The sequence below is a fragment of the Pangasianodon hypophthalmus genome, chromosome 3, assembly GCF_027358585.1.
Source record: "Pangasianodon hypophthalmus isolate fPanHyp1 chromosome 3, fPanHyp1.pri, whole genome shotgun sequence".
Lineage (NCBI taxonomy): Eukaryota > Metazoa > Chordata > Actinopteri > Siluriformes > Pangasiidae > Pangasianodon > Pangasianodon hypophthalmus.
In genome coordinates this window covers 26,088,318-26,115,961 of record NC_069712.1, presented here as the reverse complement: position 1 = coordinate 26,115,961, position 27,644 = coordinate 26,088,318, and the positions used below count along the sequence as shown (strand labels likewise).

The window sequence follows — 27,644 nt, the reverse complement described above, 5'->3', positions numbered from 1 at the left end:
GCATTAATAAGAGCAGTGGTCACGTTGCAGCCCATTGCTCATTTTTCTTAAAGCCATGGCTCAGGGGAATTCTAATGCATTTAATATTTCTACCTAGTGACAGACCCTGACTGTGTGGGACACAAACCCTGCAATATCCATCCATCCATCCATCCATCCATTTTCTATATCCCTTATCCTACACAGTGTGGCAGGGAGCCTGGAGCCTATCCCAGGGGACTCGAGGCACAAGGCAGGGGACACCCTAGATGGGGTGCCAACCAATTACAGGGCACAATCACACACACACACATGCACAAACACACACACTATGGACAATTTGGAAATGCCAATCAGCCTACAACGCATGTCTTTGGACAGGGGGAGGAAACCGGAGTACCCAGAGGAAACCCCCGAAGCACGGGGAGAACATGCAAACTCCATGCACACAGGGCGGAGGCGGGATTCGAACCCCCAACCCTGCAACATGAGATTTAAAAACATGTGTACATCAAACAGAGAGTCTCAGAGATGTCATTACTAATGATTATGCAGCTGAGGTCTGACGATTAGAGCTCATTGCCATTTTGAGGCCTAGGCACTTGGTCCAAACATGCTTCCTGAAATGTGTGGTCCCTTTGATCTACTCAATATTACTAGAGAATGGGTGAGTGAGACAGCAAGATGGATAACCTTCCTTTTCTATACTTCTCAAAATAGATCATTACAACACACACTTTTTTCTGGCCGAAGTTGATCCTGGCATTCCGTGAAAGAAGAAGAATATCCGTGAAAAAAGCAGAGTTTTATTTAAAGATACCCGGCTAATTATGCACAGATACGAAAAGGTAGTTATGAATATATTACATGTCCAGTCGCTTAAGCACTTAATCAGGATTTGTCAAGTAAATAAATGAATCATTTCATCCAGGATATATTTTTGTTCTCTGTTTAATTCACACAAGAGCTGTTTTGCTGAAAGGCCTATATACAGTACATAAATAAATCAAGTAGGTTCACATTGGTCTGTTTATGTGTTACTTTGTGTTATTTAAAAAAACAGGTATAATCAAGGTTCCAAATTATTCTGAGAAAAACTATGAAAAATATAAAAATACAAAAGAATCTGATACACAGATAGCTAAAAAACAAACAAAAAAAAGATTATTGAGAGCAGAGACTTTGCAGGAAGACATATTTAAGTTTTACTGCTTGGTTTTTAAAGCCATTTGAAAGTAAAGTGTTTAATATTTACAAAGATTAATCATTTTTTGCCATAATGCTTCAGTTTAGAAAAAGCTAATTTTACCATAATACCAGTTTCAAAACAGAACTGAAAGGTCAAGAGCTCGCCTATGGAACTTCTCCCTCGTCAGAATTTATAGGGAGAGATGAGCACATGCACCCGGGCGAGGTGTTTGGCCTGGAAGGTGCGATCCAAGTACTCAGCCATTTCCACGTCCACGCTGAGCTCCTGTGGCCCGAGCAGCGGCTGGACGAGGATCAGCTCACCAGTCTGGCGGTCTGAGCGCTGCATGACAAACATGCCTCGTGCGTCTCCTCCCTCCACGATGCTGAAGCGCAGGCTGTCGGGTCCTGGTCGGCCAGGAGCAGTTGCTGTGGCCATGCGGAACAACGTAGCTGGGGTTTGGAGGCTTGAAGGCAGAGACAGGTAGTGATAGGAAACGGTTTTTGGGGCCAGGTGACAGGTGCGGCTTGTCATGGAGCAGGGGTTCCTCTCACACTGACTGCAAAGGGGTAGGGCAGAACTAATGATTAACTCAGTTTTTTATGAGTGAAATGTATTCACAATGCACAAATCCTAGCACATATCACTATTATACTCTGATTATAGCTAGCCAGAGTTGTGCTATTCCCTTAACAATGGTATATAATGGGTAAAAGTCAGTGTAGGTCAATTAACTTTCAAGCAGTATCTTAGTATCTTTAATCCCTTGCATGTTTTATACTATGATTTTTAACTTATGACAGCCGACTTTCAAAATAACACTCACACTACTATAGATCGCTACTGTCTGGTTATTTCTACCACCAAAATATCAATGGGAAATCTATAAGTGAAATCTAATCATGCGTAATTCTGAAAAATGCCACTGTGCTGCTCCACCATGACACCTTTTTTTTTTAATGGAAAATGGAGGTAAATGAATTACTTTTCTAGTAGCTTGCCTAAACACTAACTCAACTCCTTTTAGATTTGTGTTGAGGTAGTCTGGTGCAATTTGATGCATTACTTTGTGCTCATGCCATGATCACAAACATAGGGACCATAGTATTTATGCACTATAGAGAACTAGAACATGAACACTCCTATCATTAGACCAAAAAAATTGCACTGATGCTTATTAGCATATTTGGATGAAGTACTCCTATAATTTTATTTATGCATAAATATGTATGTTTGATGAATCTTGTAAAAATGCAGATAATAGCTAATTATACCAGCATGTAAAATAGACTGATTACTTAGTAATTACTTATTTCTGGGGGTCTTTTTGTAACTTCTGTGTTTGTAGGCTATACAAATGACAAAACGATCATTTATTTATTTGTACTAATAATAATAGCAATAGTATTTTTATCTGAGGGAGGATGCTAAGGCATTTTGAAGCTTGAGTTTGTATATTTCAACCATAATATAGTTCATAGCAGATTACAAAGAACAGGGTAACTTGCATATAGTGTCAACTTACTGAACCCTAAAACATCTTCTCACTAACAGCTTAGTTTCCTGACCAACAGCTTGGTGACACAACGAACAAAAGCAGACAAACATAGAAATACTGTATGTTTGACGCAAATGACTTAGTCTTGTGAGATATGTTCTGCTGCTGAAACACATTGTGGAAAAGTAATACCTTGGGAAACTCTTTCATTTAAAGCCTAAAGCTGGCAAGATTGACCACATCTGACACAAATTCAACTTGCTCTGAACCAGACAAAGCTCACTGTAGCGCACTGTAAAGTGTTTGGCCAGTATACGGTGGAGTCCAGAAGACCACGACCACTAAAGATAATGCTTCTATTTTCAAAATGTTTATTTACAATTGATATCATCAGCAATAACCTGAGTGAAAAGTAAAATTTTATAGAATATTTACATGAATTTGAACATTTCTTCGTATTTGGTATGTCTCCCTTTTGCTATATGACAGTGTGCACTCGAGCTGGCATGGACTCCACAAGTTTGTGTAAAACCTGATGATTCATTTTAGATCAAAACTACGGGAGTGTCGCCTGAAGACGTTCGTCAGTGGAAGGGATAAATTGTACATAATATTAAATATTGAATATTTTGAACATCATTGTGTTTCTATTTCCAGTTATAAACGAAAAAATTTCAATGTGGTCTCATACTTTTGGACTCCACTGTAGCTCCCGTTGTTGTTGTTGTTTGTGCAGATGTCCATGCTGAAGTACTACAAAGGTGTTAAGGTAAGAAGAACATTAAAACGGCACAGTGTGTGTTTGGTCTTTGTGGCTGTTTCAGGTGTGTGTGCACTGGCACTCACAGAGGTGACGTCTTGATATAGCTGATGTTTCCGTGCAAGCGTGGGCACTCTGGATTTACACACTGGAAGCCTCCTCCGGTGTTGACACAGGTGGTGCCACGGCTGCAGTTATGCTGCTGTGTAAGACACTCGTCCACATCTGGAGCAGTGCGGGGCATGCGAGGAGGGAGGAGAGAAAGAGAAACAGAGAAAAGAGAAAAGGGTTTGAGTGAGGAACAGAACGCGCTCGACGTGAAGAAGGGCCGTGTGGTGCTAAGGAACAGGTTTAACAAAACTTGCGTTATGAAGAACTGAACATCTCTTCACCTAGATACCATGTACCATGAACCATCTCTTCGGCAATGCGGCATCACGTTTTCCCCACAGAGACATGGCTACACAAACACGTTCTGTACCCGTGTTAGCCTAGATGGATTTCCAACTCTAAAGGCAGACAGAATTCACCATCAACCAAGCAAAGAAAAAGGGGTTAGGCCTGTGCTTGTGAATAACAGATAGTATAGTCCTGGACATTTTACAGTTAGAGAACTACTTCCTGTGGAATGCATCAGCAACAAGAATTTGCTTTTCTCCTACATCATATATTCAATAATCATGACAGTATTAGAAGACCACATCAGTGGCAGTTTCAGAGGATTTTAATCATGTCCCTCTTACTTCTGTCTGAATCTACCAACATTCAGTCAGACTGTGAAATGCAGGAACAGGAGATATGTTGTATAATAATGTAACAGATACACACAGCTCCTCTGGGGAAATCATACCACAAACTTGTTTACTTCGACCTACAGCAAGAAGTACAGCAACATCTGTATATCTCTGTGTATATATATATATATATATATATATATATATATATATATATATATATATATATATATATATATATATATATATATATATATATATACATACATATATATGTCTTCTGTATGGATATTGTAATGCCTTGCAGTGGTTTGAAATCTCTTCTTAACCACGAAAAGAAACAAAATGGATGCAATAAAAGCTCATGAATAAGGAGCAAGAAGAAAAAGAATGAAACTAGGGAGACAGCATTATCATTATAAATGTACTGTAGTTTGTAGCAATTGCCAACTGTTTTCTACTTGGACCACTGACTCACAGCTGTATAGTTTAATTTAGCCAATTCTCAAAATAATATTCGCAGCTTATCTTTTGGCAGTCATGAAAAATATTCTAATCACTCAAGCTGGTGTTGTGGAGATGAAATGATTGCATCATCTTATGGAGATGAAATGATGCGGCCCTGATATCAGCAGCTCTTCGTTGAAGAACTGAGTCCAGAACAAGCGCGTTGCATTTGCGATTGAAATCCATGGAACGGTTTCAGATGAGATATTAGCACTAGCACTAGCACTTGCACCTTTTTTATTGAAAAGAGCCAGGATTACTACAATGCTTTCTTTGAGAAGCTCTACACTCATAAAAAAAAAGAAAAAAAAAAAACAAAACAATGAATAAGCAATGAAAAGCAATATAACATTTCTCTTATCGTCTCTCTTTCACTTAATCGCTATCTGTAATAATGTTTTTGCACCATGTAATGACGGTGAAAATTTGGATAAAAATGCTCTGTAAGACAGATAAATAAATATTAATTTTACCTTGGTTCATTTGAAAGCCTTATGAGCAAGTGGAATTGTTTTCATGAATGCCGTTTTAAAAAAAGAAGTGCAGCAGAGCGAGTTTTAAAAAAAATAACTTTTATGCTGATTGCAACAAATGAAATAGTGGATACCTTAGTAATATTAACACACATAACATACAGGTAAAAGCAATAAAAACAGCGTTTGTACGTGACGGAGTTGACTTCTGGAATAAATTTGGAGGTAAAACTTGTAAAACTCTGTTATTTGTTTTATGCCACTCATTAGTAAACTGCCACATCTGATGACGTAATGGTTTGATTCCTAAACTAGAGGAAAGGCAAGCTGGGTTTTGAGGGTGTGTCAGGTCCCCCACCAACACCTTATCTTTCTCTCTCTCTCCCTCTCTCTCTCAACCCCACCTGAATGCTTTAAATCTCTGGACGTCAACTGCTGCTGAGTGAGACTGAAGATTTACTCTACCCTTCACCTCTCCCACCACAGCCTGTCTGTCACTGGTAGTCATGTTGTGTATTAGGAAAATGGTATTTGCACTGGTTCTGCATATCATCTGTATCAGGGATTCTCAAACTAGGGGTAGGGTCACGAGAGAAACCCTTGGTCTCCTCTTTTGTTTTATTTATTTATTTTACAAATATTAGAACTATCTCTCTAACTGTGAAAAGGCATTTTGTGTGTTAAAAGTAGTCTGTTTCACTATTCTGGCACACTGCGCTAGCGTAAGAGTTCAGCAATAAAAATGACAAATTTCCTGTACCTCTACGTCCGCTAAACAAACTAGCGCTGTGACTCAAATTACATACTTATGCACTATTGTAGACCGTTCCTGAAAACGAACACTAACTGGTTTCACTAAACATTCTACAGTGTTACTTGGAAACAAGACAGATTGAGATGTTTTGACTCTGAGCTGCCAAGTATAGTGGCTGTCGCTTTTAATCGCCCTCGATGTACAGGAAGTGCAGTTAAGTACAAACCAGGCACCTCTGCTTCGTGTCGGTCGTATCACACCACCCCAGTATAGATTATTTTTATGTATTGTTTAAAGCGGAAAGAAATGAACCCTTTCATACACACCTCAACTTTTTGAAAAAGTGTGTCAAGAAATGCAAGCTCACCTTTCTCACTCGACTAGTAAGTCAGTGTAAGGAATCTGGTTTTCAGGCACTTATAGTTGGGGTTATAAGTTTACATATGCCTTGCAGAATCTGCAAAATGATAATAATTTTAAAAAAAAAACTTTTGAACAGGATGATCGGTGTAAATTGATATTATTTTGTCTTCTGGGAAACATGTAAATGTCTTATGTAGCTTCTGAAGGGCAGTATTAATAAAAAAAACAAAATAAACAAAATAATAACAATTTATACCGATCATCCTGTTCAAAAGTTTACACCCCCCTGGCTGTTAAAGTATCGTGTTGCCTTCTTGAGCATCGGTGAATGTTTGCACCTTTTGTAATAGTTGTGTACGAGTCCCTCAGTTGTCCTCTCGTATTTTTTTTTTAATTATTAACATTTTGCAGATTCTGCAAGGTGTATGTAAACTTATGACCCCAACTGTATGTTATAAACATGTTACTGAAATAATAAAATGCTCAAATGTTACAGTAGTCCTAAATTATAAATCTGGAGTTTAATAAAAATGTAGAGCAGTCGAGGCTTGACATCACTGAAAATTCAAAATACCCATTTGAGGTTGACAAAAAGTTTGGGAACTCCTGATCTACTGTATACATACACTCTCTCATTTCTTCCTCAGAATAAACGTAAATGATTTAAACATATCATTCCTCACCTCTCATTTTTCTCTTTTATATCAGTATTTGGGTGCAAACAAGCAAGTGTCACTTACCCTCACAGCTCCTGCCATCTGCAAGCAGCTTGTAGCCACTGGGGCAGGAGCAGTGGTACGAGCCTGGAATGTTCACGCAAATGTGAGCACACAGTAATGCGCCGTCTGTTTTGTACACCTCACACTCGTTCACATCTGCAGAGAGATGGAGGATAATATGGTCAAAATGTTTTCTGGAAAGAAAAGAGATAGACACAGAAAAGCAATAATAAGGTGGGAGAAGGATGACGAAGAAGTCTGAACGAAGAAATGAAGTAGAAAGCCAGAAAAAAGGACCAAAAATAAACAGAAGCAGGAAAAAAAAAATAAATGAAAGAACATGAATGAAAACTCAGAGGAATATAGTCCTTCCCTTCCACTCATGTGTTCAGTCTGTCTGGGGCCCTCCAGCATTTAATGGCTTTTTGGCTGTTACGGACTTTGGACATCACACACACACACACACACACACACACATAAATGGGCCTTGAAAAGTGCATTTCCCAGGCAAACATCAGGAAAATATCAACTGCAATGATAGCGTGCATACCATTACGCATACTCTTGTCTGTGTAAAGGCACACTTTTATAGGCGTGTACAATTTGTTGACTCCAGCGGCAAAATAACAACATTAAAAGGTAGGTTTTTACTGAATTTACCACAATCAGACCCACTTTAGTCAGAATTAACCGACACCCACCAACGCCTGAAGCCCTTTCCAATAAGCCTTAGTATAGTGAAGTGTTTATGCCCTATTAAAACATGACATTTTTGTGTTGCAGAATAACAGACAATAGGAGCATCAGTGCTTTTAGGGCGCTTTGCTAATGGCAGGCTAAGGAGTGTTTTTAAGGAGTGCAGGGATTATTAAGGCTATGAACAATGCCTGATTTCTGATCAGTCATTCCTTCAGCCACGCTAGTCATATGGAAAGAAATAATTAAGATATCACACAGATAAATCTCATTTCTCTAAATTTGCATTAACAGAAAGCATTATTAGTCTATTATGCAGAAATGATCTGTGAGGTGAAGCTGGTTTTGATCAACATGGCTGTAAGGTGGCCTTGCTTAATATCTCTACCTTTCATCTAATAGTAGCATATTAACAGGGGCGGAAAATACTTACGTAAATGTACTTCATTACTACACTTAAATAATATTGTGGTGTATTTATACTTTACTTGAGCAGTGAAATTGAATAGTTGTACTCAGAAAAAAAACCCTTTTACTACATTTTACTCCTTTCCTTTTTATTTAGACTTTTATTTAGAATTTAAACTTTTATTTAGACCTTTAAAGAAGACATCCAGCCAATACCTGTATGCTACACACCAATTAAATGGGCTCAGGTTAGTATCCGATCATTTTAGATTAGCATCCAATAAGGTTCATCAATGTAGAATAAACTATCGAGAATTGATCTTCTCATGCTACACAATGTAGTTAACACTAAAGCTATCTGTGTGTGTTTGAAAATGGAAAAAATGGAAAAAGCCATCAGACTACAGGATGAGCACCCCTGGCCCTACCTCAGTAAAATATTTCAACATGCTGGAGTAAACAAAGGCTTGTATAAAATGAGGCGTCTCCTTTACCTCCCTGGAAGGCATGAACTCCATCTAATTTGAAAAGCATGTTGAAGTAATTTGCTATTTTGCTAACATCAACTGGTTATATTTAGCCTGTTTTCTTTGCTAATGCTAGGTTAGGCTAGCATTGATTTCAGTAGCTTATGTAATTGGCTAGGCAGCAAGTCACATTCTAGCTAATGGTTATTGTTGTTGCTGTTGCTCTTCTTCTTTCGGCTGCACTCGTTAGTGGTCGGCACAGCGGATCGTTGGTCTGAATATTTGATTTGGCACAGATGCCCTTCCTGACGCAACCCTCCCGGGCTTTATCTGGGCTTGGGAGCGGCACTGGGAGTGCACTGTCTTGTGTAACTCCGGTGGCTGGGGTCGGTTCCCTGGCTGGGATTTGAGCACCGAGGCTCCACTAGCCCTCCAGGGACCCCAAATTCTAGCTAATGGTAAATATTGCATAATAACAGTGATCAAATGATGTTTTCAGGCAGATACCTTTAACAGTTTTAGATAAGGAATGATAAGTTATTTTTCAAAAGAAAACATGACATTAACGTAATTTTAATACTTTCAATACTTGTGCACTTAAAAGCAGTTACTTTTTTACATTCATTTCAGTGCACGCATACATACATGATGCATGATGCCGCATTGTGAATATTACTTTTACTTTTACTTTTAGATTTTACTTAAGAATACAGGAATTGTCCACCCTTTTTAGACTATTTTAGACAGTAATGTCCACATATTAGACTATTCACATTCTGAACATTTGTTTTTGCTTTACACTTTGGTTCTATAAGCAGAAACAGCATGAAATAAATACAGCTGTGTTAAGAACCAGTTATGAACACTTCAGGAAGGAGACAGGGTAAGACCTAAAGCACGTGCAAATAATTTGTTTTAGAATTGAACTAGAACAAAGTTCTCAAAATTGTAGAACAACCAGGAACATGTATTAAGAATGGTCCATGTTCCATGTTTATCTTCTAATCTAATCTAATCTAAGCAGGTCATTCTCAAACAGAAGGCCTTCTTTTTCTCCGTGTAATGAGGAAGTCTAATGTCTACAGTCGGTCCATGACGTCACCATTTCCAGCAATTACAGGCTAGTTCTCTTTTTCTATCTTGATGATGCTCTTGTTGTTCTGTTGTTTATACTGACTTGTGCTTTTAGTGTATTGCTCTGTACTTATTGTTATTCTACTTCCTTATGGCACTGGTTGCTTTTTTACATACATAGCTGTATGCAAGGCATCATTTTGCATGGCCTTCAATAATCCTGGAGGCAAGACATTTCCCTGCCCCGTATGCTTTAATGCTATTCCCTGGACATTCATAGCACAATAATAAAAGTTGACTTGACCGCATTAAAAACCTGAGAGGAAAAAGGAGGAGCGTACCCTGGCAGATGCTGTTGTGAGAGGTGCCGCTCATATGGAAGCCTGCATCACAACTGCAGTGCTGAGCTCGGTCCACTTTCGCGCAGCGGGGTTTGCGGCTAAATTCCGGATCATTCATCACGCTCCACTCCGGAGGGGCTGAACGTGAGAGGGGAGGCGAGAGGGGATTAGGCTTCAGCCTGTGGCTGGCTGCAGATGGATGCTGCACCACTGGCACACACATACACAGAGACATGTACACACACAGACATATAAACATAGACACATGCAGACATACACTAACACACAAAATCACAGACATGCAAGACAAAACACATGTATAAGAATGCATGCTTCAGACAAGGTGATTTACTAACACCCTTCAGAGCTGAGTTAAGTATGCTTAATGAGGATTTAATACCAAATTTGCACACACTGGTATTCAGACCTCAGAAATAACTACAGAATTAAGCACTATTCAGAAGTTACTGTATGCAACAGATGTTCAAAAGGGGTGGAGTTTGCATAAAACAGAGACTTTCCTCAGTTTCTGATTCTGAACTTGGACTTTAGTTTATTCTTCTTGCGAGATATCGACTTGAGCAAGGAACAGTATTTAGTCCAGTGCCGCTTAATGCTATTAATTAATGAATTAATAGTATTGTCTCTTTAAAGTCTGCAAAAAGATTTTTTCCCCCATTGAGGACATCAAAGGAGACAGCATCTTAGTCAGAGAAAAACTGCTCGAGGACTTTTAAGGATGAAATTAAGTGAGCCGTAAGTGTAACAGAGGAATGCTTGATCAGCTTATCCTTCAAACTAGGCATGCTTTCTTTCCATGTGAGTGCACCGAATTAACCAAAATACTGGCATTATTTTATTTTATTACATTTGACAGCAAATGAACAAATGTACTTCCTCAGACCGCATTTCTATCCCAGGTTTTTTTTTTTTACTTAAAGGCAAGTGCTTGTGTTTAAAGACAGTGGTAGCTGATATAGAAAAAAATGACACTCAGACACCTCTACTCAAGAAAAATCTGGCAACCTCAGAGAGGTGAACCACACGCATATTCTGACTTGTGCACGCAGCTGTGTTACCCGTCTCTGAAAATACGTGCAACTTTTTACGTAAATATTGACATAACTTTTAGACTTAAGCTTCCAACTCTGAATATGTCCTGAATAATTATTTACAAGTTTAAAAAGGTTCAGGAAATGGTGAGTTCATCCATGGACTAGATTTCATTTTGTTATGGAACTGTTTCTATTAGCTGTAAACTGTAGCGCATTGTGGACATACCCTATAGAAAACAGACAAAAACTTGACAACAGACAGATACTCAACAACGCTTGGTATATATGGAATCAGTTTAAAGAAGCATTTCACTCAAAAATGGTATGCGTGGAAACTGCAGGGTGCTAATCAGCAGGATTGTGCCTAATGCTAACCTTTCAAACAAAAACAACTAGTATTTTACTGTTTAAGGCTAAGTTTAAGGCTAAGTAATGGTACTAATGCTGATCAAGGACAGTAATGTGTAGACTCGGCAGAAAAACAGGCTGTTTCACCTGTTTGAGTCTGTTGTTGACAGCGACTCCCACTCCAGTTGTGAGGACAAGTGCACTTGTACTGGTTGACCCCCTCAGTGCAGGTACCACCATTCAGGCATGGGTTACTAGCACACTGACTTGAACCTGCTACTAAAAAAGACAATATCAGTGAGGCTCTCTCTCTCTCTCTCTCTCTCTCTCTCTCTCACACACACACACACTCCAAGGGAGCACTTTCTTTGCATGCATTTGACTTGCTTCATCATTTGGAGACTCAGAACCACATATTGAGTTTCATTCATTGCTATTAAAAGCTTTCACATTATATTTAGTCTTCAAATAACAGAGCTAGTGAGAGAGAGAGAGAGAGAGAGAGAGAGGTGTAATGAGCAGAAGCTTCCACAGCTAAACACAGCTTTAAAATAGATAACACATCATTCAATGTTTGAGACAGTGAATTCAGACAATAATTGAAAAAAAGAATGATCAATTAAAACCCCTATAAAATAACAAAACCACACTGAATCGAGTTGTCATGTCAATTAAAGGATCCCAAATACACTTCCCAGTACACAGTTCGGCCTACAGAAATGGCTGCCGAGGACTACAACACCCAAACTCTGTCACGTTCACACACACCTGGCCTCAATCCCATCCGAAGCACACTCACAGTTTAAAAGGACGTTGAGTTTACACACACATTGTGAAGTGTACACTCTGTGTCTTTCAGTACCAGTCGTTACCAAGTCGTTATGTCCTGTATGATTATCTGTTTTTGACTTTAGTCTGTTTAAAGTATCTTGATCTTACCGTCTCTGTCCCCTGACTTGTGTCTGTTTATCTACCATCTCATTGGATGATGTCTTTGTTTCATTTGCTACGTTTCCTCGCCTGAATCCTGACACGAGTCTCTGACCTAAATTCTGGTTTTTGCACAAATGGGCCATTGTGACTGCAAAACCATCAGGATTGCATTTTCCTTCTTTTATGATAAATCACATACTAATATAAAATACTTAAGAAAAGTCTTATTACTGTTTGACCAAAACTATGAAAGAATGAAATCTTGTTGTTGTGAAGACATGCAGCTTTCTGTTTGACTGCTATAGTGTTACACAGGAAGGGCAAAGTGACTTTTTTGGAATGTGAAAAATGCTATAAAGGAAAGCGATGGCTGAAGAAAAAAAAAAAAAGACTCTGCAGTCATATGTAGTATAATTTAATAAAATTTTAAATAATTTGATTGGACGAGAGGCATTGCAAGAGTGCTTATATTTAGTATAACCGCACTGGGATGTTTCACTGTGTGTATCACTTCGCTCAACTGTGTTTGCCATGTAATATTCCAATTCCAGAGATAGTTTCATACTGTTTCATACAGTAGTGTTAGAGACTACTATCGTCAGTGGACATGGCAAACAATACATTTTCATGAATAAAACTTCTGACTTAAAAGAAGAAAGCTCATCAGATGGAGATGAAAAGGCAGAAGGGAAGCCAGTTTCACCAGAAGAACCTTTAACGGGAATGGACAAACAAACCGACGGGCTATAAAGTGAGTGTGGCTTCTTCAGGATCTATTTCCGCTAGTGGTGCTACAATAAACAAAAAATTGTGTCAGAAATATCAGTTACTCAATATTACACAGTATCGCACTGGTAGTTGTGAGGTTATACTGAATATCAGTAGGGCTGTGATTCCACCGTAGGCCATTTTAATATGTAACTATGCCAATTTGTAACTGTCTCTAGCAATCTACTCCTGATAAACTTCCCCCACAGCACCTGAGCCCCATATGCTCTCTCTATTCAGCTGGAATGTAATATATGTATATACTGTTAGCCCCAATCGATGTGTTACTCCTAAGAGTAAACTAAGGTGTCACTCTGAACTAGAATGAAACGCATTTGCCACTTCCATGGTCCGTTTCCGTTTCTGATATTTTACATGACTCTTGATATTTCTTTATAATTTTTATTATGTAAAAGGAACTTGTCATACAAAGTGTATAAATAGAATATGCATGCAGGGCCTAGGATTGCTTATTGCATCTGTAGGTGAAGCTGATGCTATCGAGGGATCACATTAATACAATTAGTTTGGGTGTGTTAGAGAGAAAAGAACGATAGAGTAACAGAGACAGAGAGAGGATTTCACAGCTTTGCTTTCAGGGCATGTTCCTAATTCCTCTGTTACATATGGGATTTCATAAAATGCTTTCAGGAACAAGCATTAGCAAATGAAAAAAAAAAAAACACTATTCAATATCCAAGCTGTTTTTAATTCCTTTAGATACTTCTGGAAGGAAAGTGTTAGAAAGAAGCTTACTTGGACAAATCCCTTCTTCCCTGGCCCCAGATTTGAAAACTGATATATATATATTTTTTTTGTGGATTTTTTTTTTGTCTGTTTCTGCAATGTTGCACTCTCTCACAAACATCCAGACCCACTAGGATTACACGCTTCAGGGTCTAGACCCTATCCCCTTGTACTATTTGGAATGTCTGAGACTGTTGCCAGCTGCAGCACTCAAGGAAGCCATCAATAGCATACTTAACATACTTTCCTGCCATCAAACCTGGAACTCGATTTAATGAAATGTGTGAGTGGATTTAAAGGGATATTTCACATAAAAATGTGAACATGACGGAAAGCACGTGGGGAGCACGACAGTATCACAAATGAGTCATTCATTAATTTTCTTCAGTAATGAGCATTTTTTGAGTCAATCCATTCATCTCTGTCCAAGGTGCAAGGTACAAGGTACTTTGGGAATGGGGTCTCTATAGTCTTGGCTGAAACAGGAGCTTTGGGGCCTGCTCTTTTTACAGTGGCCCTGCCAACGACAGCTTTGGCACAGAAGCATGTAATAGAGAAAGACTCAGACAGGAATACGAGTGCAGGGCTGTTCTGTTTCAGGACATTTAATGCCACGTTAACGAGAGCTTCATTCAGTTCAGCTCAGCAACTCAATCCACTGTAAAGAATGACTCTTTCTGTGCCTCGGCTTTATCAGTGTGTGTGTGTCTTCTTTACTAGCTGTGGGGTTCATAGTTCATTGTTTAGAAAGCCTGGTTTCGGAATTCCACTGATTCAGTAAATGGACTGTGTCTGCAGTCCTTGTCCAGTCTGAGAGCAGCTGACCGAGGTGTTCTCGGGCCCGTTCCAAGCGAACTCTTGTGTGGTTCAATTGCAATGAGAAAGCAATTCATCCATGAATAGATCCAACTGCAGGAAATGAACCAAACATGCCATGCATTTTTCTTGTAGATGTGAACTGCTAAACTGAGCCACTAGTCAGAACTGTACAGCTGCAGAAATGTGATGTGTTTGAGATATTTTGACCAATGACCAAAAAGAAAAAAAAAATACTAAACATCGTGTTGTGCCTTTGTTTTGATTTGAGTCTTGTCTCCACCCCTGTCCTGTCATTGGTGTGTTTTCCTGTGTTTCCAGATGTTCTCTGTTTGGCTCTTGATTGGTTTGCCTACTTCTACCCTCTTGTTGTACTGCGTTTCCTTGTTTTTAGTCACTTCTGTGTTTTGACCGGTACCTGTACTCTTGTTTATGAATATGGATTATGGATTATTATATGGTTGATGTTGTCCACCCGTATTTTGACCCCTGCCACAGACTTTGACTATGACTGTTGGATTACCCTGAATAAACCACACACTGATTTTATTCACTTGAATCCTGCCTCAACATTCCACGTTACAAAAGACTTCACTTCTCAAAGGAACACCGGTAAGCATCTCTCTCTCTCTCTCTCTCTCTCTCTCTCTCTCTCTAGACCAGTATCAGTTCCCTTGGCTGCATCAAACTCTACGATGGCACTGGGCTCTGAATGGGGGGCAGAGCACTGATCTTTTATGTTTGATTTACACTGAGATGAGATTTTATATTCGAGTCATGTAAGTTTAGGTGAAAAATGAGGGCCCAGTGTCATATTTAACAAGTTAAAATCAACCAGCAAAATCCATTTTGCTGTCCCAACATGTCAAATGAAATGATGCCCTCCGGGTTTTTTTATCAAGTTCCATCCAGAAAGATTTCTTTTGTGGCTATACATAAACACACTGTGCAATCAAGATGATAGCTTTTAAAATACTTATTAACTCGACTGCTAAAATTCTGCAGGTTTAGGAGCTGCTTTTAGTGTTAAAGTGCTTTGTGAATGTGAATCTTAGACTGAAAATATTAAACGTGTACAAATGTAGAATTAACACTACCATATTAAAAAGTTTTCCCTAAATCACGTTTAGAAGCTACTTTCAGCTTTTTTTTTTTTTTTTTACTTCAGTGGGAAAGATTTTTTTTGCTAATTGTAATCTTTCTTACTGCTTTTACAGCAGCACAGAACCTGAATCTGTCACTTAGGAAGTTTCAGTATGGACCTTATTAGAGAAATGGATTAAGAGAAAAAGTCTCACTGATTGCAGGCACTAAAAACAGAGGATAAAGGCCGTCATCTTACCTGTATGTGCTCTGATTCTGATTATTATTTTTGCATAATAATACTCTTATTTCCATAAATGTGCTAATATCATATTGAATGAGGTGATATTAGTACAGACCTTTACAGAGCGCACTGACTCCGCTCCAGCTGCCATTCTCCTGGCACACTCGGGTTGCCGAGCCCACCAAATGATAACCTGAAGAGCACATGAAGTGCACTTCATGTCCAACTAGGTACTTGGAGCCAAACTTCTTCCCATGAGTTGGAGCTTCCAGAGCAGAACAAGTGGACAAGGCTACAAATTCAGAGAAAAGGACAGAAAAAGAAAGAGATAGGATTGGATAGTATGCAGCACTGTTGGAGTTTTTTTTTTTTTTTAGCTTCTTACCTGTTTTGCCTAAAATGCCTTATTGAATATAGACATCTGTATTAGAAGGACACCAAAATTTTAAGATAACCATATCATTGCTCTACAAAGTAAACATGGCAATATGTTAGACAATAAGGGATAAAAATCTCAAAAAAGAAGACACTGGGAATGTTATAATAAAAGACAAGTACAGTACTGTAGTGTTGCCCAGTGGTAATCAAACTATACTGATTTCCCAACGCAAACATTACACAACATTGGTGCCTGAAGAGTTGGAGCTGCTTCGAGGGTCTTTTGGAGTGGTTTTTGAACCCAGGAGATCAGCAGTTTCTGAAATACACAAACCAGTCTGGCACCAACAACCAGATTCTGATGTTTGATGGGAACACTACCTGAAGCTTTTGACCTGTATCTGCATGAGTTTATGCTTTCCAATAAAACCGTGGTGACAGTGGTGCACATTTCTAATGTGCAGTACATATCTGCAATACATGGCCATTATATGCAGAACCTGGCAACCCAGCTCATAAAACTTAAAAAAAAAAAAACGTTCTCAGAAATTCAGATTTCTGGGTATTATAATAACTCTAATAATTAAAGGATCCCATTCTGACTCGCAGCAACACTGTAAGTGCGTCCCAGTTTTATAATAGATCCTGAAAGTGTGTCCAGTGACGTTTTCTGACCTTTTTTGCAACGTAACAAACCCACAAACTAAAGTAAACCTGATCATATGTTATTAGATGGCTGTTGGTATCAGATGTAGCCTAAATGACAGTTTCTTGATTTAGGAAAGACATTGTTCTTTTGAGATACAGTCAGCTTGCTTACTCGGTCACAGCAGACAGAAGATGTACTGCACGTTGTTATTTGCTGTTATAATTTGTGAATGAAAAATGACTTCTTTTTGCAGCATGACCTGACTTGTCTTTTCAGTGTTTTCCAGTGTTTCTAGGGCGTAGTAGTAGGGATTTTGAGCACTAAACAGATACATATACAGGCATCACATTACACCCCTGAAATGTATAGATGCTTTCACATTTTTAAATCATTAACTTGTATTCTATGACCGCACTATCAAAATGGCGTTCTCACAAAATAATAACATGCGCGTTAACACTGCATACATACGTGAAGATTGGTCTGCTTGTGGAAACTTGGACACAGAGTTCTGAAGGCTGGTAAGCTTGGACTTCATTATTCTGAGACCCTCTGTAAACCGGATCTCCTGTCCCTTTAAAAATTTCTCCATCTGGCGAAGCACACCCATCACCCTCTGCTTGTCAATGCAGCCCTGAGATATTAACAACCACAGAAATATAATCAGACAACAGATAATCCCCAGGCTGCCATTTGCTTCAAAGCCAATATCTTAATTAAAGACATCCTCATGACATGGAAGCTGTGGCAAAACCACCAAAACTCCCAGTAAAGCACTGGTTAGTTCTGTAGCTGTACAAGCAGCACATACGATTGATGACATCCAGATGTGAATGATTTTTCTTTTCTGAAATGGGTGAGCATGGTGGTCCCGTACAGTAAAAGAACAACAAGGTCAGGCTTACAGTGTTGAAAATGTTGCTACATCTGCGGCCACTTATTCATTACCAAATGTGTACTAATTATAATCAGACTAATTATTTTTTCTGTATAGGCTCTTAGGAATAAAGATTACAGGATGATTGTAATATGAGTAATGACAAGTTAAATTAGAGTTCATGTGGACATACAGTATGTATCTGATCATTTTGAAATAATCACTATTTTATATCTTTATTAAATCAGCTCGGTAAATAACTCAGGCATATCCACATAAGAAAATGAAGTTAACTGCTATAAATAAAAATATATATCATGTCTCTCTGTCTCTCTACAGGCCACCAGGTTTGTTAGTAGGTCTGCTTTTTTATTTAGCTCCACAGTCACACTGTGTTTTCTTGTGTGTTCAGTTCACACATCGTCGCATTAGCTTTTAAAGGCTACTATGCATACATAGTGTTCTGCTTTCTCATTTCACAGGTCACGTAAGAACTACTAGCCACTAGCCAATCCTAACACAAGAGGAATAATCGTGGCGTTAATAGTGGAATTTATCAAGCAGTATCAGACTTCAATTCAATTCAATTTTATTTGTATAGCACTTTTAACATTGTCACAAACCATCTTCTTCACTGCAGTGTAAAAATATATTTTTTTCCCTTTAGTGGGTGGAACTGGTGTCAAATTCTCGATTACATTTGGAATTAAACATGTCACCTTGAATTCTGTGAACAAACATTAGTCTGTTGTAAGGACAGAGTGTTGTGTACATGTTTTTTGCCTCGTGGTTTGCGTGAGAATAGACATACCCATAGCCTACCAAATCTGCAAGGCTTGACCAGCCAGCGAAATTTGCTTTATCAATCTTGTAATGTACGTGTCTAAAATGATGTTATTATTAATTCTTGTGAAGAAACATGTAGAAATTGAGCCTGAACACATATTTTTCTAGTGCCAGCTAGTTAGACCCAACTAGCACAAACAAACTAGATAGCTAAGAATAGCCACCAAATTAGCACAGTTTCCAACAAGGACTCAATCTAATCAAGCATCTTGTTCGACCAAAACAGCTCTGAGCCGTCGAGGCATGGTCTCCACAAGACCTCTGAAGGTGTGCTGTGGTATCAGGCACCAAGATGTTCGCAGCAGATCCTTTAAGTCCTGTAAGTTGCAAGGTGGAGCCTCCATGGATCGGACTTGTTTGTCCAGCACATCCCACAGATGTCTGATTGGATTGAGATCTGGGGAATTTAAAGGCCAAGTCAACACCTTGAACTCTTTGTCATGTTCCTCAAACCATTCCTGAACAATTTTTGCAGTGTGGCAGGGCGCATTATCCTGCTGAAAGAGGCCACTGCTATTAGAGAATATTGTTGCTATGAAGGGGTGTATTTGGTCTACAGCAATGTTTAGGTAGGTGGTACGTGTCAAAGTAACATCCACATGAATGCCAGGACCCAAGGTTTCCCAGCAGAACATTGCCCAGAGCATCACACTGCCTCTTCCAGCTTGCCTTCTTCCCATAGTGCATCCTGGTTCCATCTCTTCCCCAGGTAAGCGACGCACACGCACTCAGCTGTCCACATGATGTAAAAGAAAACATGATTCATCAGACCAGGCCACCTTCTTCCATTTCTTCATGGTCCAGTTCTGATGCTCACGGGGCCATTGTAGGTGCTTTTGGCGGTGGACGGGTCTGACCGGTATGTGGCTACGCAGCCCCATACACAGCAATCTGCGACGCACTGTGTGTTCTGACACCTTTCTATCATAGCCAGCATTGACTTTTTCAGCAATTTGTGCTACAGTAGCTCTTCTGTGGGATCGGACCAGACGGGCTAGCCTTCTCTCCCCACGTGCCTTGGTCGCCCATGACCCAGTCGCTGGTTCACCGGTTGTCCTTGCTTGGACCACTTTTGGTAGGTACTAACCACTGCATACCAGGAACACTCCACAACACCTGCAGTTTTGGAGATGTTCTGACCCAGTCGTCTAGCCATCACAATTTGTCCCTTGTCAAAGTCACTCAGATCCTTACGCTTGCCCATTTTCCTGCTTCCAAAACATTAACTTCGAGAACTGACTGTTCACTTGCTGCCTAATAAATCCCACCCCTTGTCAGGTGCCATCATAATCAATGTTATTCACATCACCTTGTCTTTTCAGGTCAAGGCTAACAAAGCCTAACCTAGACTACTTAAAACTGGCCAGGTACTATCGAGCTAAATTAACTAGGTAGCTACCATTGTTGCTTAGCTAACAGGAAAATTTTATTAGTAGACTCTGATAACCAGATGATCTCATATGGATTTACAAATGTTTTTAACAGTAGCCAGTCAACATACTCGACTGGTATATTTCTGTTGTCCTTTTTAGTTTCTTCTTCTTCTGCAGCATTTTTCTTGTTTAACTGTGTAATTGTGTTGTTTGTTACAAAATTTTTTTACTGAAAAAAAAAAACAAACAAACAGATTTCGTTATCATCTTTTTAACAAATTGTTGTTGAAGTTGCACTTTGGTCTTGTTTCTCTATATACAGTAAACAACATTCTAAAAATTGTCATATGACTATTGCAGGATAAGGAAATTGTTATTTTTTTAAATTTCCTAAGTTTTAAATAAAGAAATTATTGCACTTCTCAGCTAACAGCTAGTTTTGGCTGAACTCATTATCGTTATTATGCGGTTATTAGCTATAATCAGATCCCTTTTTTTTGTTTTGAGAAGACGATTAAATTTTTACACATTTTTTTTTACACAGCCAGAACTCTCACATCGACATAGATAAGAAATATACATTGATGTAAACCTGAATTTAAGTTAAACTGCTTGTTCAGTCAATGAAAATAATTATATTGGGCAAACTCAAAAAGGCTATTGTAATCAGATAATTAAGTGACTTAATGTTAATGGTTAGAGCAAAATGTCCCATTTTTAACAAAAAGCAATGCTTTTAGCTGAAGAGTTCTTTTATTTCTTTATTTACAACTTAAACACAACTATTTCTTTATCCATCAACGCTCATATGACAATTTTTAGAATGTTGTTTATATAGAGAAACAAGACAACAAAAAGTGGAACAAAAATCTGCATGTGCAAATAACACACACACAATATATATATATATATATATATATATATATATATATATATATAACACACACAATATATATATATATATATATATATATATATATATATATATATATATATATATATATATATATATATATATATAAAACCCACAACACAATACACAGTTAAATAAAAAAAAAATGCTGCTTCATGCATTGCATGAAGAACTTAAACTGGACGACAGAAATTTTCCAGTTGTATATACTTATTAGCTTCTAAAGAACATTTGTAATGCCATATGAGATCATCTGGTCTACTAACACAATTTTCCTGGTAGCTAAACAGCAATGCTAGATAGCTGGCTAGTTTTAAGTAATCTAGGTCAGGTCTTGCTACCCTTCAACTAAAAAGACAAGAATTAGCTGGCTGGTCTAATTACCAACTATATTACATCAGCTATGTACAGCATATCACTTGCCAGTATTCAAGCATGAGGAATGTCTTAATAATGTCTTTGAAGTTTGTTGAAAACTATGTGCTGATTTGCTGGCTGTTCTAAGTTACAATCTACCTTGCTTCTGCTAGCTGGGTCTAACTAGCTGGTGTTGGAAAAAATGTGTTCAGACTCTGTTCAATTTCTTTATGTTTCTTTTCAAGAATGAATAATAAAATCATTTTGGACAATGATCACTGACTTGTGAGGGATAGCAGATTCTGTAGGCTATGGGTATGACTATGCTCATGCAAACCACAAGGAAAAAAATGCACACAACACTCTATCCTCACAACAGCCTCATCTTTGTTCACAGAATTCAAGAAGTCACGTTTAATTCCAAAAGTAATCAAGAATCGACATCAGTTCCACCCAATAAAGGAAAACATCAGACCAAAATATTGACACAAATATACTGTAACCAGAGATATTTTTACACTTTTGCATATTTGTATTTTTTAGTGTTCTGGGTGACAGCAGATAGTGGATAATAAATCATTACAGTATACAGGAGTCTACAAGAGTAAAGGCAAACAGTACTGATGTACTGAAATGACAGTACAGTATGAGTATATTGTAAATCAGAGTCCTGGGATGAGCACAGGAAAGTCTTTATAATTACAGCAGCAGTTCTAAAACCTAAAATCTACAGTATCCAGGTGAGATTACCCACTGAAGCAAGTCTTGGGGGAGTCTTGGGCATACATTGTTTTCGGGAAATCTTTAGCGTATCCATGTGGGACCATTCACAGCAGCACAAGAGATAAGTCGCAAGTGCAGAAACTCCAAGCAGAAGAAGTATCAGCATGAATCAGTCATGTCAGGAGGGTAAAAGGAGCCACAGCTGTAGAAGTGTTTTAGGATCAGGCAGGGGCATCACAACAGGGGTATACATGCAGCTCGATAGACAAAGAGAGAGAGAGAGAATAGATTATTAGTAGAGATAGCACTGATCTGGTACCCAGTATCAGTACTGGGCCAACACCAACACATCTGATATCGGAGCCTCTAACATTTGGCAAAAATTGGAATTAGATTTGAAAAAGAAAATTACTTTTGGAACTGGAAATGTTTACATATAAAGAGATGGGTTTTTTTTTATTTGTTAGGATTGATTTTATTATATTTATTACATGTACAATGTAAGTGATTTTGTGTGAAACAGTTTAACTGTGAAGTGCTTTATGTAAAAAAACTAAAATATAATAATAATAATAATAATAATAATAATAACGCTTAGTAGTTTTTAAAGGATGGGTATCAGTATTGGCTCAAAGTACCAGTGTTGGTATCGGTATTGGAAAAGAAAAAGCGGTATCGTGCCATCCCTCATTATTAGTTCTGCTCTTATCCTACAGTGGTTTAAAAGTGTGCAGAGCAAGGACTCTGGCAAGTCTTAGCTATGACAACATAATTATTGGGGAGAGCCAGAAAGTAACACGAGCAATGTGGGCACCTTGGGACATGTAGGGTCCTGCCACTCCACTGTCAACAAACCTGAGTGATTGCGTAAGAGAAGGGCAGACAGCTTCAAAACATCCCCGTCTACCAAAACTCTCTACGCCCATCAAGCCCCCAGATCTGCAACTTTTCCTAAGACAAAAGCTATTTAACAAAATGGCCAACTAAACTACTTTAGCCAGCAATGTTTCAGTACAATGATGAGGCCTACACCCTGACTGAAAGATTTCAGGCATGTGATTCCTATTAGCTTAGCTGTTGAGACACAGCCTTTTGAGTAAGCAGAGCTTTGTTTAAATCAAAGTCAGGTTTTTTAAATCAATGGTTTCATAACTTCTAGTACATAGCTAATGCAATGGGAGGAGTTTATCATTTTTAACAGAAGTGTGATGGCTTGTGCTAGTATTTGTTTTAATATGTAAGAGTGGGTCTGTAAACCCTGAATAACACCTTTTTGTGTGTGTGTGCGCTCGCATAGTGGTGTATGATGCAGTGTTTGCGATAAATACTGCTGTCATAGAGCCATCTTTCCCTGGAACCTTCTCGCTGAATTCCAGAAGGAAACCTGGCGGTTATCAAGGCTTCCTAGAACCACAGTTACATACGTGAGTAAGAATCAGGGAGAGTCACCTGGATAACGTATGTCACGATGTCGTAAGGAACTGATACACCTTTAGATTAACTGGAATGGTGTTTGAAGATGACCACTCCACTGCCTCGGACAGAAATCTCAAGTTCAACCAGATGGTCACTCCAGAGTCATCTGGACACCAACACATGCAAGGAGAGCGTATCCCCAGAGCATGAAAATGAACAATCACAGGGCCTAACATCAACAAGGTCCTGAGCCCAAGAAAGCTGGGGGCCAGGAGGTTCCTTTCTCTCCCTGCGTCTCTTTCTCTCTACCAGGGATGGGATAGCTCAGCCAAAAGCTGTTGCACAGATGTCTTCACGAGAAGAAGCTCATCTCTTGTATATTTTTCATGGCAGGAAGACGCAGAGGAAGGGAATGCACCAGCTTCGAGTTACAATGTTTCACTACCATAATAAAAATAGAAAAGGATGGTATTTACAGTCAGTGACCAACATTTGGAATTTCAAAACCTTGCAGGATATTCACTTAGCCATGGCAAGTGGTGAAACATCTGGATTTCACACCTTCACAACCACTACAGGATTATATATGTAGATGGTTCAGAAATGCTGAATATACCGGCATCAGTTAAATGTCCACTTATTTATAGATGACAAATGACAGAAAGACATGACTGATGAATGACAATAGTACAGAGTGTGAGCGAGAGCGAGAGAGAGAGAGAAATTCTTTACTGTCTTTGTGGCTAATGGCTAAAAATACATCGTGCACCTTCATCTAATCACTTTGGCTATGATATTAGGTATGGTATTTAGTTGACTTCTTTCCAGACAGGCTTTACATGACCCACATTACAAGACTTGTAAGTTATTACACACTTAGAATAAAGGGTGAATGAGGAATGGGTGAATATTCCAGCATACTAATGAAATCTGTTCACAAAAGTAAACCTTAGACAAGCTTATACACCTAACTTTTAAAAACTCCTCAGATGTACAAACCAAAATAGATTTAATCTTGTGGAGTGGAAGGCTTTACATCAGCTAAGGTCTACAGTCAGAAAGGTTCACTGCTACTAAAATATCTACAGCCTACATGCTTAGAAAAAGTAGAACCCTTGAGAGGTCTTCGATTGTCCCTCTGGGGAACCCATGTAGGTTTTCGGTGAACCCCACAACAGTTCTTTCCAAGCATTCCAAAAACGGTTGTAGGGTTCACCTAAATGCTTTTGCTCAGAAAGGGTTCCGAGTAGAACCTTTTCAGAGGCTAAGAACCTTTAATCATCAAATTCTCAAGGGTTCGTCTTCTTATCCTCTCAGGGAGTTTTTCCTTGCCGCCGTCACCATTGGTTTGCTCATCAGGGATAAATTCATATATGTAAAATTTATATCCTGGATTGATATATTTCCGTAAAGCTGCTTTGTGACAATGTCCATCGTTAAAAATGCTATACAAATTTTAAAAAATTGAATTGAATCAAATAAACTCCTAAAGAACCTGTTAAGAAACCTTTTTTTTTTTTGACAGAGTGTACCAAGCTAGTTTAGCTAACAGGGTCTAGCTATTCAGAAATTCATGACCAATCATTTGGAGTTTTTAGCAGACACTTGCCTAATTAATGATTCACTCTTAGACAGAGGTTTTCAGGAGAACTTTAAGGGTCCTTAGCTTGGAAGAACATTTCTGATAAAACACTTCAACATGGAACATTTGAGAATTACTCCATATCATTTTGCTTACTGGTCTACAACTTTTACTATAAAGCATTGTTTTTTTTTTACACATACGCACACGCGCGCACGGACGCACGCGGACACAAACACAAACACGCTCGCACGCACGCACGCACGCGCGCGCACACACGCGCACAGCCACAGGCAGAGAAAGCGGTTTCACTCACCTGCATCCCGTCATTACAGCTATGTAAAGCCAACAGCGACAGAAACAAAACAGCACAGTACTGATGTGAGAGAGTCATTCTCCCAAATCCACTGCCTGACCTCTGGTCCTGGGGTCTGAAAATGGACTTCGAGTGTTTTCGAGTCCAAAGTGCCAAGACAGACGCTCTGTAAACCACAGCCTCACACACTGCTCGTGTTTGTTTGTTTGTCTGTTTGTATCCCAGCTGATGCGCAGATGTTATCAGATGGAGGAACAGCAGCCACTCGGAGCTCCTCTTGCTCAGGGGCGATGGAGACACAACCTGCTGGAGTTTCAGTTCTCTAACACACTCACACACACAGAGAGAGAGAGAGAGAGAGAGAGAGAGAGACTCAGGGTCGCAGCTCTGAATGCTAGGATCTGGAATCAGCACTTCAGCGCCCTTTTCCTTCAGACTATGGTTTAAAAACAGCGTATGAGGCACTACACGAAATGTAAACTCACTGTGCGTTCAAGTGCGCCTGGAAAGTTCGCACTTAAGAGTTGGGAAGTCGTGATTACGACGACAGGGTCAGGTGCGTTCAAGTCACTTTGGTCGGAGCAAGATGGCGGTGTACCTTCTCTTAATTAACTTAATTAATTCTCTTAATTAAAAAAATATAGCAAGGTTTTTTTTAACTACTTCTACAAAAGGCGTGTTTTGCTTTATTATGTTCTGAATCAATTTATGAAGCCACTGTAAACTATATCATTACATAGCCTACTATATCATAATTGTACAATGCTATTGAATTTTGTATATTGCTATTGTGCTAACAAACTAATTGCGCAGGCAATTAGTTTGTTTTATTGTAAATAAAAAAAAAAAAGCCTGACAAAGACATGTCGTATAAGACGATATACATATTCTTTAACCATTACATGACAATCCCCCCGCGTGTGCGTATGTGTAAAAAAAAAAAATGCTTTATAGTCACAAGTTGTAGACCAGTAAGCAAAATGATATGGAGTAATTCTCAAATGTTCCATGCTGAAGTGTTTTATCTCTCTCTCTCTGTCTGTCTCTCTTTCGATCTATACACATGCTTCTCCTGAGATCCCAGTGAACCTGACCCCTTCTGCTCTCCGGACCTGCCTGATCCATCCTGATGTCCTTATTCTGGTTGGATTTCTCATCACTTGGAAACAACTCACTGCTGCTGTGGATAGCCCCATATGGACAGTCTAAAGATACATGAGATTACTGTAGATGGTGCCACTTAGAAACCATGAAGACGGCTTTGGACTGCAATTGATACAAACAGTTTTGCTATGATGGCTTAAGACTACAATTTGCCACGAATGGTTTTGCACTCAAGTCTCCATCAGTGAACAGTTAATAACTTCAACGAAACAGACTTCATGTGAAAACTATAATGAATTTCCTGGTTACACACTTGCACTTTTTGACCATATAGTACACAGTTATAGAAGGGATTTATTTATAATCGCACTATCCGTTATCACCCAGATGAGGATGAGTTCCCTTTTGAGTCTGGTTCCTCGCAAGGTTTCTTCCTCATGTGGTCTTGGGGAGTTTTTCACCTCTGGCTTGCTCATTAGGGATAAATTCATAAATTTAAAACTTACATCCTGAATTTATTTACTTCTGTAAAGCTTCTTTGTGACAATGTCCATTGAATTGAGTTGAATTGCTAAATACACATTCAATTTCAACTAATTTACCCTCAACTACAGATGCTGCATCCACTGATTCCACCATGTTTTCTTGCTGACACAACACCTCAACTCCTAAACACATAAACTCAAAGAAAATCCTGAGTTTCCCACTCGTAATTACGACTTTGTGGTGGTGTTCATGTGCGTTCAACTCATAACTTGAACGCAGCATCACCATCATCATCAGGAATGAAGGCCACTTGACCAACTGAATGTTTACTCCTATATTAATGTTACACATTCATACAAATACTCACTGTAAGGTTGAGTAGTAAACTGTTAATGACTTGCATTATATTTAGAGAATGATAAAGCAGGGCTATAATTAGCAACTGTCAGTTTCAACTAAAAGTATTGGCACCTGCAGTTAGCTGGTTTGAAACGGGTGACACCTAGTGCCAGTAAGCAGAGCCACACCTGATACAAGGCAAGCTGTTAAAAAAAAAAAGAAAAAAAGAAGTACTTGTTATTTCGACTACAAAAACAAAACAACACATTTTAGAGTACTGCTTGAGAACAGAGGGGAAGCAGGTTATAGGAGCTCAGCTGCGTGCTGAT

The 27,644-nt window shown here is 38.9% G+C and overlaps 1 protein-coding gene and 1 long non-coding RNA gene across 4 annotated transcripts; one reads left to right on the top strand and one right to left on the bottom strand.

Moving 5' to 3' along the window:
- Window positions 1-914: 914 nt before the first annotated feature.
- LOC113541966 (fibulin-7) lies at window positions 915-26,470 on the bottom strand. 3 transcript variants are annotated; one of them, XM_026939165.3, is made up of 9 exons: window positions 25,872-26,470; window positions 25,387-25,708; window positions 17,455-17,617; window positions 16,072-16,248; window positions 11,513-11,644; window positions 9,963-10,172; window positions 6,998-7,132; window positions 3,513-3,651; window positions 915-1,727 (listed from the first exon to the last, which is right to left on the bottom strand). In XM_026939165.3, exons 2-9 carry the CDS (start codon window positions 25,462-25,464, stop codon window positions 1,352-1,354), a joined length of 1,410 nt encoding a protein of 469 aa, XP_026794966.3. In that variant the 5' UTR covers window positions 25,465-25,708; window positions 25,872-26,470; the 3' UTR covers window positions 915-1,351. The 3 variants fall into 3 exon arrangements, with proteins under 3 accessions (XP_026794966.3, XP_026794969.3, XP_026794968.3); XM_026939168.3 differs by having other exon boundaries at window positions 9,963-10,100; window positions 25,387-26,470; XM_026939167.3 differs by having other exon boundaries at window positions 11,513-11,641; window positions 25,387-26,470.
- LOC128317997 (uncharacterized) lies at window positions 8,174-9,948 on the top strand. Its single transcript, XR_008301396.1, has 3 exons — window positions 8,174-9,005; window positions 9,363-9,430; window positions 9,572-9,948. It is a non-coding gene; the product is annotated as an uncharacterized LOC128317997 (long non-coding RNA).
- Window positions 26,471-27,644: the final 1,174 nt, after the last annotated feature.